Source organism: Amblyomma mixtum, chromosome 4 (assembly GCF_055824585.1).
Source record: "Amblyomma mixtum isolate Tamu chromosome 4, ASM5582458v1, whole genome shotgun sequence".
NCBI classification, from domain to species: Eukaryota; Metazoa; Arthropoda; class Arachnida; order Ixodida; family Ixodidae; genus Amblyomma; species Amblyomma mixtum.
In genome coordinates, this window is record NC_143015.1 from 156,969,936 (window position 1) to 156,981,961 (window position 12,026).

The 12,026-nt window shown below is 47.4% G+C and overlaps 1 protein-coding gene across 1 annotated transcript in view; it reads right to left on the bottom strand.

The window, feature by feature from the left end:
• LOC149348917 (nucleoprotein TPR-like) overlaps positions 1-12,026 on the bottom strand; it is a 115,226-nt gene that overhangs the window by 25,964 nt on the left and 77,236 nt on the right. Inside the window, exons 29-35 of the mRNA XM_089541028.1 lie at positions 10,961-11,170; positions 9,445-9,547; positions 8,541-8,633; positions 6,471-6,604; positions 6,214-6,278; positions 3,902-4,113; positions 378-605 (exon numbers count right to left, since the gene is read on the bottom strand). Coding sequence (XP_089397154.1) covers positions 378-605; positions 3,902-4,113; positions 6,214-6,278; positions 6,471-6,604; positions 8,541-8,633; positions 9,445-9,547; positions 10,961-11,170 — 1,045 coding nt within the window. The remainder of the gene's footprint in view (positions 1-377; positions 606-3,901; positions 4,114-6,213; positions 6,279-6,470; positions 6,605-8,540; positions 8,634-9,444; positions 9,548-10,960; positions 11,171-12,026) is intronic.

Below are 12,026 nucleotides of genomic sequence, written 5' to 3' on the forward strand. Positions count from 1 at the left end.
ATTTCAGCGAGTTTCCCACAGCAAATTTTCTTCAAAACTCTCCGCAAAATACTTGCATAAAAAGCGCATAAGTTCTCAAGGAATTGTTTTGCATGAAATTAAATGACATATCTAGAATCAGCGCACAAAAATACATGTGCCCTGAAAATTTCATAACTATGACTAAATTAATAAAATTTTCTTTTCAAGACCAGTGTCCCCCCTTAAGACAATGTGCACCATATATGGCAACGGTCGCACTCTGTGGAAGATTAGTTTGTTGTCCACGCCAACAACTGCCCACCGCACTACTGCACGGGCCCGATGTTTCTGCGCTGTCTTCTTTCTGGCCAGCGTGCGATCGCTGGGGAAACATGGCGCAAAGCACAGGGACCCACCGGGGGACGATAGAGCATCGGAGGTCGCCGAGCTGGCCTCTTGGACGGGTGCCACAACCACCGTGGCCAGCTGCACCTCTGCTGCCTGCTGCACGACAGGTACGGGTGCCGACGCGGTGGACACCACAGCTGTGACAGTGGGTGTCGCCGCTGGTATAGGCAGTGACGTCGGCGTAGGCGCCGGTGTTGGAGCCGGTGCGGCCGATGATGCCGGGCTCTGCACCTCCACTGCACCACCCAGAGCACAGCACGTGGAATGGCAGTTAGACGGATTACTGACAGTGCTAATGCTTTAATTCTACGCCGGAATCCATCAGTCATTTTTGATGCACAACTATTATGGCCTAAGGGGGATGAGGGTCTTAAAAACTTTTATTTGTTGACATATCTTCCTGAAACTTAGCACCTAGGTATATCATTCAATGCTGATCTCGAGTATGCAGTTAGATTTAAAATATCTCAACACTGTTCCCACTTCGAGTTATTGATCAATTCGCTCTCGTCCTACCATAAGCTTGCCGTCCCGGTTAGCTCAGTTGGTAGAGCAACTGCTCCGGTGAAGCGGTGGTCCCGGGTTCGAACCCCGGACCAGGACGAATTTTTCTTTAACTACGAAGTTTCTGAGAAAGCTGTATAGCTTTCCTTTGTAGCTGTATGGCTGCGCTCGGGTGGATGCCAATGAGTATTTACTCCCTTATTACAAATTTACTCCACCTTGGGGGATTCCCCTAAACATTTGACCAAAATATCTCAGGTGGAAGGAAATATATGGCAAAATAAAATATCCCAATTAGGTAATTTCTTATGGGCCTTTGTAGTAATTTATCAGTTATAGAAAGATTTTTTAAAACTACACAAACATTTGCAAAGGTCTAAATCACATCCTAAAGCTAACAAAATGTCTACAAAATCATTTTGTCGATCATAAATAAATAGCAAAGTTGGAAAGAAAAAACCATGCGGCAGTAATTACCCCACACTTGGCCTAATTGCTCATATATCATGTTTAAAGGAAAAAAAAGCTTTAGGATGTGCTTTGGGCCTTTGCAAATGTCTGCTTATTCTCAAAAAATCTTTAACTGATAAATTACTATCAAGGCCCGTAAGAAATGGCCTAATTTTGATGTTATTTGGCGATAAATTTTTTTCCAGGTGAGATATTTGAAATATAAATGCATATTTGAAACCAGCATTCTATCATACACCTGCGTGCCAAGTTTCAACAAGTTACGTCGACAAATAAAAAACGTTTTCAAGACCCTCATCACCCCTTAAGGTTTGAAATAAAGACGCTGCCTACAAACAATGCCGCCAGTTGCCGAGACTTCTCGAAGCCTTTGGGCAGTGCTGAGGAGGTCCAAACGCAGTTTTGCTCTCAATACTAGGGGTGTGTGAATATTCGAAATTTCCAAATATAATTCGAATATTATATTTTTGGTCTTCGTACTCGATTTAAAGTGCAAGTATTCGTGTTGTTTCGAATATTCGACACGACACGAATATTCATATCTAGCCGAATATTCTATTGCGAGCACCGGCGTTCATTTCGGTCTGCAAGTCCTATCGCCAGAGACATAACAACATGACGGCGCCCAGAGAATGCGTAACGTTGGGCCATGCAGTAGCTGACTGCACTGGTGAGCTTCTTTGTGGCTACAGTCGAACCCGGATATATCGAACCCGCATATTTCGAATTATTGGCTATATCGAACACACAGATTACCCCCTGGAAAATACTATGTAAAAGTATAGGACAGTTGCGTTGTATATCGAATTCCATTTTCGCCGGACATTGGATATATCGAACGCCGCGCCGCGCCGCGCCCCTGGAAGGTGCGCTTTCCCCAAAGACATTCCTGTCCGGTCCTCAGCCGCCTCAGCGGAGAACATTTCCGCAGTCAGCAGGCGCAGGGCCCTTTTTTTTTTGTTCCCCGTTTTTGCGCCCCACCGGCGCGAGCTTTCCCACTCCTCCTCTCCTCCTGTACCGCCGGCGTGTGCTCCGTCAAGGTCATTGGAGATCAGCGAAGAGAGAGCGCCGCATGGAGACGCGCGGCGACCACGCTTCTTGGGGAAAGAGAGAGAGAGAAAACGGTCGCTCGTGCGCACATCGTGGGTCTGGGGAAAAGAGAAAGCTCAAAAAAAAAAAAAAAAAAACGAAGCCCAGAGCGCCGATCTTTCTCCCTGCTCTTTCTTTTCCCTCTGTCGTTCCTTCGCAGCCGCGTTGACTGCCGCTCGCATAGGCTTCGCTCTTATCGCTCCATCTGCGCCTCGCGTGTTTTTTTTTGTGTGTGTGCCTGTGTTTCAACGCGCGACGTGAAGCAGGCCCCAGTAGCCAACTGTTTTGGCAAGGCAGGCCTTGAAATGGCCGGAGATTAATGTCCGGAAGATTTAGATGACGATGAGTGCTTGGACGACGCGTTTCGCGACTTGTCCAATTTTCTCGGCGCCATTCCGTCCGAAGTGACTGTTGAGGACTTTAACGCTGACAGCGAAGTTCAAGCGGTAGCTGGCGTTCAAGACGCCGACTCCAGCGACGACGAGGGCAACTGTGTTGTCGAAGAAACGCGTCCGTGCGCAGCTACTGAACTGGCGTCAGCGTTAGCCTGATTCGGCGCTGTTGCGGCGAAATGGAAGGCACTGTGCTCTCGCACCTGGACAGTCTCGAGAAGATCGAGGCCAGTGTTCTGAACTTCGTTTCCCAGGGGAAAAAGCAGCCCAAAATTAGTGATCTTTTTTTCCGCGAAATAAAGCGCTTTCACATTGCGCGCCCATACTATGTGATTCGCGGCTGTTCCAAACGGTAAGCCACAATTTGTTATGATCGGGAGTGCAGTTTTAGCCTATATCTGTATATCGAATTTTCGCTATATCGAACTATTTTCCGATCCCCTTCGAATTCGATATATCCGGGTTCGACTGTATACCTGCGAAGCTGGTATAGTCAGAGCTGTGCACGAAATACCTCGCAATATGAGCCAGTTCAGTGCCAAATGAGAGGGAATTTCCTGTGGCTGGAGAAGTCGTTTCAGCTAGAAGGGAACGACTCCTGCCTGACCATGTGGAGCAGCCGGTTTTCCTTCATGACAATCTCTTATGTTCATCCCAGCAATGCGCTTTTGTGCTTATGGCAAGCTAGCCTTGATCAATGCTGTGTACTAGCCATCTTTTCTGATATTTCCACTCTTTTAATAACAATGTTCGAGACTTTGGTACTTTTTGTGCAGCCACACACACCTTTTGTGTTCATTTAATCATCGATAGTTGAACTGTGATGTCCTTGGAAGCTCAAATAAATATTTTGTAGTGGTTAAATGCGTCTGTCCTTGATTATTCAATATTCGATTTGATATTTGGAACCAAGTATTTGTATTCGAAAAATTTGATATTCGCACACCCCTACTCAATACGTAAAAATCAAAAGTGCACTTCCATAGATATACCCATGCAAATCTCTACACAACCCAAACACAGTGCCTCCATTTTTCCCTCTCCTTTCAATGCCTGCCCTCACTCGCACCACATACCCTCTGGTGGCGTGGCGGGTGCCGGCAAGGGTGCAGTGGGTGCCACAGTCGCCAGCCGGGTCGTCTGGGTGATGGGCCGGATGCTGGCGGTTGGGGTCAGCCGCGCCCCGCTTGGACCGGGGCGTTGCAGGGGCACGGCGCTCTGGGGAGGCGGAGTCAGTGGCCGCACGTTGGCCGTCACCGGCTCGCTCGGTGCCCCACTCCCGTGGCCCCTGCAGCAGAGATCCACACAGCCCACTGTAATCCGGGCCCTACACAAACAGGCTCTTGTCCAGTTTTCATTGGATAAGAGTCAATTTTATGGTCAAATCTAATCCAGAAACTGTAGATTGTACAGTCTAGCCCGGTTATAACGAAGTCGGCGGGAATCGGAAATCACTTCGCTATATCCGCTATTTCGTTATATGTGGACTACGAAAAAAAAAAATGCAAACATCGGCATACCGATTTATTGCCGCTGAAAGAAGTTGTCCAGCGTCCCCTGAACACGTTTCGCGAGTGCGGACTTCAGGATTGCGGCTTCCATACCATCCAACTGCGAACCAAAGATCTGGTCGAACTCCGGACTCCCGAGGTACATCCGTAGCGTGTCAACAGCTGCGATGGCCGCTGCGGAGGTGACCGGCTTAGGGGCACAACTAGCATCGTCGCATTCGCTGTCGGAGGCGCTCTGCGCTCAGTTATCCGTTCACCAGCTACATCAAGTCGAATAACTATGTCCTTATAAACAGCATACAACGATCCGCGATAACGATAAAAATGAGCGAGTGCGGTTTTCAGGAGTGCGGACTTCAGGAGCCACGATTCAAGGACGGCGCAACACGAGACCGGCGTGCCATGCGATGCAGTGAAGCAACCTTTCGCTCCGCAGGAGAGCAGACGACGCCACGAGAGGATGCCGTCAGCTGAATTTTGCTCTTATTTTCGCGGAAAAAATCGCCTCAAGGACGCAAAAATGTGTTGAATGGCAGATTATTTTTCGATTGGTATTAAATCTCTTTGTTATATCCGCTGACGCGCTCTTATTTACTTCATTAAAACCGGACCCAAAATGTATTGAAAATGCAAAAATGGGAATGGGAAATTGAAATCCCTTCGTTTTATAACCGCTATTTGGCTATAAGTGGCTTCGTTATAAACGGGCTAGACTGTAGCATGCCCAAAAGCCAAGGCTGTGCCTTGGCACATAAAATTACAATATGCGCTTACAATTAGCGCCTACATTAATAATGGCTTAAAAACAGCACAGTAAAAGCTCGTCAGTTCGAACTTCAAAGGACCAAAAAGAAAAACGTTTGAACTATCAAATGACCCTGAAAAAACTAAGAAGAACTGCTTGCACCACAGCAAATTTATCTGGCAAAAGACTGGGCAAGGTTGCTTGGTTTTGAGATAAGAACAGTGTGGCAATGATTATTTTTAGCGGCGAAGCTCCACCGCAATTGTGTTGGACGCCTCCCCAGCAGCAGGATCATGTGTGAGGAGGTCTCACCATGCAAAGTGTGAGCAGCACACAAACGGCAGTGGCCGGGACCGCACCAGCAGCTTGAATTATCCGGATTTTCAAATTAAGGGGGGACATGGGTCTTAGATCATTTTTTTTATTTACAGACCAAATGCAATGAAACTGCACAGACTTATTCAGTTTTTTCTGCTGATTTCAAATATGCAATTTGTTTATTTCTAGGCCAATTAGTTCCTGATATATTATATATATCATGCCATTGTCTGCTGAAACAATAGGAAAGAAATGGGCCACCAGAAATTTAATTTTAATGTGTGGGTAGATACTACAATGTGTGAGGAATCCAACGCTGGAAGCAGTTTTCAGTTTTTTGTCCATGTGGACAAATGGGCTTAATAGTTAGTTTCATGTGTGTCATGTTTTCTGGCACTGTATGTCTGGTCAACTCACTTGAAAACTAACTATTAAGCCCATTTGTCCACACGGACAAAAAACTGAAAACTGCTTCCAGCATTGCATTCCTCACACATTGTAGTATCTACCCAAACATTAAAATTAAATTTCTGGTGGCCCATTTCTTTTCTATTGTTTCAGCAGACACTGGCATGATATATATTAATATCTCAGGAACTAATTGGTCTAGAACTAAACAAATTGCATATTTGAAATCAGCAGAAAAAACTGAATAAGCCTTTGCAGTTTCCTTGCATTTGGTCTGTAAATTAAAAAAAATGCTCTAAGACCCACGTCCCCCCTTAAAGAGTTTCAAATGAATGAGCTTTTACTCCAAACTATGGTCAAGGCAAGAAACACAGTGCGTGCGAGCAAAAAGTGGCATTCTGCTTACCCTGCCCTCTCCACGGGCGCCGTCACCATGGTGGGCTTCGCTTGCTTCTGCTGCTGTTGGTTCAGCTGCATCATTTAGCGCAAAATGTATCAACACACTGAGCCTTCAATTCCAGGTGAGCACTGTATGCACAGTTTGAGTGAGTTAACTACGACGACAGCTGACTTACACAGCGAGAAAAAAAGCGATGACCCTCAAGATAGAACAAGATTCTTAAGATGCTATAACGGGGGGGAATGGTAGGTGGTCCCCCTCACCTTCTGGGTGAGCTCGTCGACCTGGCGCTGAGCCCGGTCGAGGGCCTCACGGGTGTCGCGCATCTCCTTCTCCTGACGCAGCAGCCGACCCTCGAACTGCGACCGCAGGCTGCTCTCCCGCAGTGTGCTCTCCTCTGCATTGTGGCATCGACACAGCACTGACGTATTGGCATCAACATCCACACGCTCACATCGACAGGGCACTGACATATCGGCACCCAAAATCCCCACACTTGCATCGACGTGGCACTGACGTATCGGCACTGACATACACACACTTGCACCGACACGGCATCGACATCCACATGCTCGCATCGACACGGTATTGACATACTGGCATGGACATCAATATGCTGGCATCCGTTAGTATCAACACATCCCCACTAACCACTCTCCATGGCGAAAAGACAATGCTTACTGAATTTCAAAAGTCCGTCGGAGACTGAACGGGAAAGCCACACGAAAGCATGAACCGATTCAGAGTTGCCTTGTCCTCTTGTTTGGCTTGTCAGCCTGTACGTGGTTTCGACGGCTCTTCCGTTTAGTAGTGAACCAATCATATTCAGCTTTTCTCCGTCTCATTCCTGCCAGTCTCTGGATGATAAAACTTTTCGTCTAAGTCGGCGTGGCACAGTGCAAACACCAAGTGCTTGGCTTTTAGTCAAAGGACGGGGGATGATCACCTGCAGCCTCCTTTCAATGCTGTCAAACCTTGACATTTCTGCGAACCATGACATCTTCTACACTAGCTATGGTAATTTTGAACGACAGGGTGACAGTTGTTTTAACAACAGTCCAACGGTCTGACATGCCCCGAGGAAATTGTGGACATTACTTTTTACAGCTGCAACCGAACCTTCCGTGAGTAACCGTATTTACTCGCATAATAGGCGCACTCACATAATAGGCGCAACTCCAGTTTGGTCGCGAAAAATCAGATTTTTTTTATTTCTGCGCATAATAGGCGCACCCCGAACTTGGCACTGTGATCAATACTGTATTTACACGATTGCAAGCCGACACCTCGCCGCCCCCCACCCCCAATCTTTACTTTAACAAAGTTTTTGCTGAACTGACTACTGGTCTTCATTAGTGCTGCTGCCGTCGCAGCTGCTGCGGACCCACAGCACGTACAACGACATCGCGTAGAACAGCCGCTCACAGTTTTCAGGGATGCTCACTTTAAACGTCTGTTTGGAAAGTTTCATCTCCAGCCGGAAACGTTCCCGACTTAGGCCCGCGAAAACCTCGGCGCCTGGAGTCGCATACAAAAATTTAGGCACGCCGCAGACGCAACTGCTGCACTTCTCGGCCACGTCGAGTTTCCGACCTGCCGCACGCTTGCCGTGTTCGAGAGCAAACTCCCAGCCGTGTAGCTATTAAGGTGCTTGCCAGTCGAGCTAAAACAGCAACGCTTGGCGGCGAAACCGGAAACCACGATGAACTACGCGCTACCGCAGATCCCGGAACTTGATAGCAACAACAACAAAAAAAAAACTGGAGCTGGTGATGCTGATGGCGATATGGATAGTGAACGCTCGCGGCGGAAGAAAAGTTGATGATGATGATGATAAGCTTGGCCTCGGGCGCCCTTCGTGGGCGGCGTCTGGAAGCTCCTTTGCACGTGTGTGGCCTCCGTGATCAAGCGCCCGTTGCGCGCAGCCGGAGCCGGTCGCGGAGGCCTCGACGCGTGCATTTCGAAGGCTATTCCCGCGTGGGTCGTAGAAAGTTTCGGTGCGGCCCTTACACGTTTTTTTTTTAAATATTTTCTTCGGGAAAACGGGGTGCGGCCCGTACATGAGGGCGTTTATGCGGTATGTTCAATTTCGTGACTCGAAAAATTTCCGGAAATTTTACCCCGCGTAATAGGCGCACCCCAAACTTTGAGCCGGATTTTCTGGAAAAAAAGTGCGCCTATTATGCGAGTAAATACGGTAGATGCACCAGGAGAAACGCAGGAGGTCCCATTTCAGTCTCAGGTTTTTTTAACCTCCTGCTCTATATGATCACAATGTAACGTATTGACACTAATAAAATAGATGCCACTCTGTGGAAAAAACAGCCACCCACGCTTCATCTGTTCCATGGAGGCAATGCGCTGGTTGAGGCCTTCCAAGTTTTGCTTCAGGGACTGGTTCTCCTTGGTCAGGGCCTCATTCTTGGCTGGAAACGAAAGAAGAGACCGAGTGAAGCAGCGCGCTCTGCGAGCTGCATCAAGTAGAACAAGTAGCTGACACAAGAAGCTCTTGCGCTGAATGTCGGGTGAGTGCTGACATTTCAATGCCACAACGTTCTGCACTCAACGCAATGCGCCTTCTGCCATCATCATTTATGAGCGGGCATTATCCATCGCCACCAAGACTAAAAAAAGGGCAGCAAATGACACAGCCCTGCCTCATAGTGCTGCAAATACAATGTGATGGCTTCAGAGCACTTTTAAATATAGGATAGTGCAGGAAATATTTTTTTAAGTTTGAAGTTCCACACATCACAACAGGCTAAGGTAGATCGCTAAAACGTTCCATGGACATCTTTGGCTACACTGATGTTCTAAGACAAGGATCCTCAATATTTATAGCCTTGGGAAATCTCAATGGATTTAATAAAATGCTGAGGAACACCGCTCCTCTTAGCTTCCACTCTTTTTGTCCCGACTTGCGTGCAAAAAGAAGCTCAAATCCAATCAATAATGACTTGCCCTACAGCCAATGCCCTACTAAAAAGCAATTACAGCGCAATTAGTCCCTAAACAAAGTGGTTAAAGGAACACCGGGGGTTGAGGAATGCGTGGATTTAGATGCTCGTAGAATCCAAAGAGCCCTCCCAAGAAGCCCAAAGGCTCAACGGAACTCGGCTTGAGAACCCATGTTCTATAATGATGTTCATGGAGCTGTTTGAATTACAACTGATGTAAATGATTTGAAAAAGAGAGAAACAAAGGATCTGAGCCTTCCACTCAGCTGACAGCACTCACTGTTGAAGTCTGCTATGCGCTTGCGTGCCTGCAGGATGAGGCCCTTGGCATGATTGGCTGCGGTGTTCGCCTGCTCCTTCTCAGCAGCCAACTGCACACTCTCCTGCAAGAAGGCGGGGGAAGCAACCGTCATCCACCGGGTCCTACCCAGCCAACCAACCACAGGCGAACCGATAACCATGAACGGAAAAAGCTGTCAAGTCAAGCGAAGACTAACGACAACAAAGTTCTCATCCACTATGCACTGCTTACATCTGGCACATACTTCACAGAAGTTTAGAAGAACAACTAATGGTCCATCAAGAGGATTCCACTATGCAGCGTCCCCCATAGCATGGGTAAAAGTGCTGAAATCCAGAAATCAAGCCAGTACACCCAAAAAGAAAAAAACAGACCATTCGTTACTACGCCTCTGTATGGTGGCAGTTAGTGATAGCTAAAGCCCCTAACTTTTGCTGATGGAAAATTCCAGATTCCGCGGATGCAGAATTACGAATATGCAAAATTCAGCACAAAAGAAACAGGCAAGTTTATTCACATGCATCATATGCTGCAGAAGTCCATGTTCTAAAACTGAAAGTAACTGATATAACTCAGCATCAGTAATGTTCCGTGTTATCTTCACTAAAAGAATGGCACTTGTTTGATACAAGATAACCACAACAACTGCAATGAAAGGAGTGTTGGGGTCACTTCTTCCATCCCAGCCCAGAAAGGTAGGAAATCAAAATCTACCTTCTTTGCCTAAACTGTAGAAAGACTGTCACTGGATTTCAGTTCTCAAGCAGTTTCCGGGTGCATCTGTCACTCAGCAGCTGTGATCCTGACCTGCAGTGGATCCTCCTTCGGCTATGGTTGGCCTCAACAGTTGGGCTGTCATTATAATTGTAATAATTGTTTTAAAGTTTACCTGAAGCCTCAAGCTCCCCCTCGTGTTGTATTTGTGTAAATAAGGTAAAGCAGTCATTTAGCCATCATTCTGTCGCTGCTACTGATGCCCATAACAACTGCATCAAAAAATAACAGTTTATCTGCCAACACAAAATTGTGCAAAAAATGCTTAAATCCGCAATTTTCCACAGAATCACAGGAAACTAGGGGCCTCAGTGACAGCTATTAGAGAGCATTAGTAGCTTCATAAGATTAATAAACAAGCTCCAGTAAATGCGGCCATACGCCAAATGCAGCTAGGAAAGCTGTGTTACAGCATTGGCCATACTAGCTGTACAGCTGTGCTAAAACTTAATTTGCAGTGCTGAGTGCGCCATTAGCTGTGCCATCGCATGGCATCCTCTATACACAGAGTGCGCATGGTACAGGGACTAGCTGATGCCTGCTGCAAGCGGTGACACTGCCCTCTGCTCCTCGTTCCTCCTTCATGCTACGCCAACTGCGCCACAGGATCAGGAAATGTGCCCTTTAACAGCCGTCGGTGTAAAAAGCATGCACAAGGCCCAATGAAGAATAAAAGCATAAGGAACCAGCTGCACTCAACAAGGAAGAGGGCGGAACTCACAGCCTTTGCCCGGTCCAGCTCCTGGGTGAGGGATGACTGGCGCTCCTGGAGCTGCCGCACACTGGCGTCCAGGTCGGAGCGTGCCTGCGCCCCCTCCGTGGCGGCCCGTGTCTGGGCCTCCTCAATCTCCGTGCAGCGCTTCTCCAGGGCCTCCTTGGAGGCCTTGATCTCCTCATACTGGCTCCGGTAGTGGCGCGCTATCTTCTTCACCTGCAAGCACGCAACAATGCAGGTAAGAATCGGTAAAAACTCACCATAAAGGCTCTGAGGTGCCACCCTCCCCTGCTAACGTGCCCTTCGGCAAAGCGGGCCGTCTCTGAGTAAACAAACAAAAACAGCCCAGTAATGAGACGTGAAAAAAAGTGGGACAAGAACTGCTGTGAAGTCAATGAGCTGGCAAGTTCGAAGGGCCGGCAACACTGCAACGTGCCCGAGTGTCTGCATCTTGGCACTTGTCATGTCATCCATTGCCAAACAGCAAAAGCTAACACGGCAAGCGAACTATTCGGGTACAAGTCTCTGAGGTCACGCTGCCTTGCCACCACTGACTGAGGGGGAGGGGGGGGGGACCATTCACTAGTCCTCTCCGGCTCCGCACAGCGTTTCAGAGCGCAATTCTTAAGCGTCTGTTCGTGGCTTAGGCGGAGGTGCGTAGCCGGCAGAGCGAATGAGCACAGCGGAGGATGAAAGAGAGCAAATAAAGAGCGTGGCAATGAATCAAATTATACAGCGATAGTGAAGAGCACGTGAGAAGGAAAGCAGAAGAACTTGTGGCAAAGGAGAGGTAAGTGATAAGGAGAGGTAAGTGATAAGGATAAGGGTAAGGGTAAAAAAGTAGGGCTGTGCGAATATCAAATTTTTCTAATACGAATCGAATACGAATAATTAGTTCCGAATATAGAATCGAATATCGAATAATCAAGGACAGACGCATTTAATCACTACAAAACATTTATTTGGGCACCCAAGAACATCACAGTTCAACTATCGATGATTAAATGAACACAAAAGGTGTGTGTGGCTGCACAAAAAGTATCAAAGTCTCGAACATTATTCTTAGAAGAGT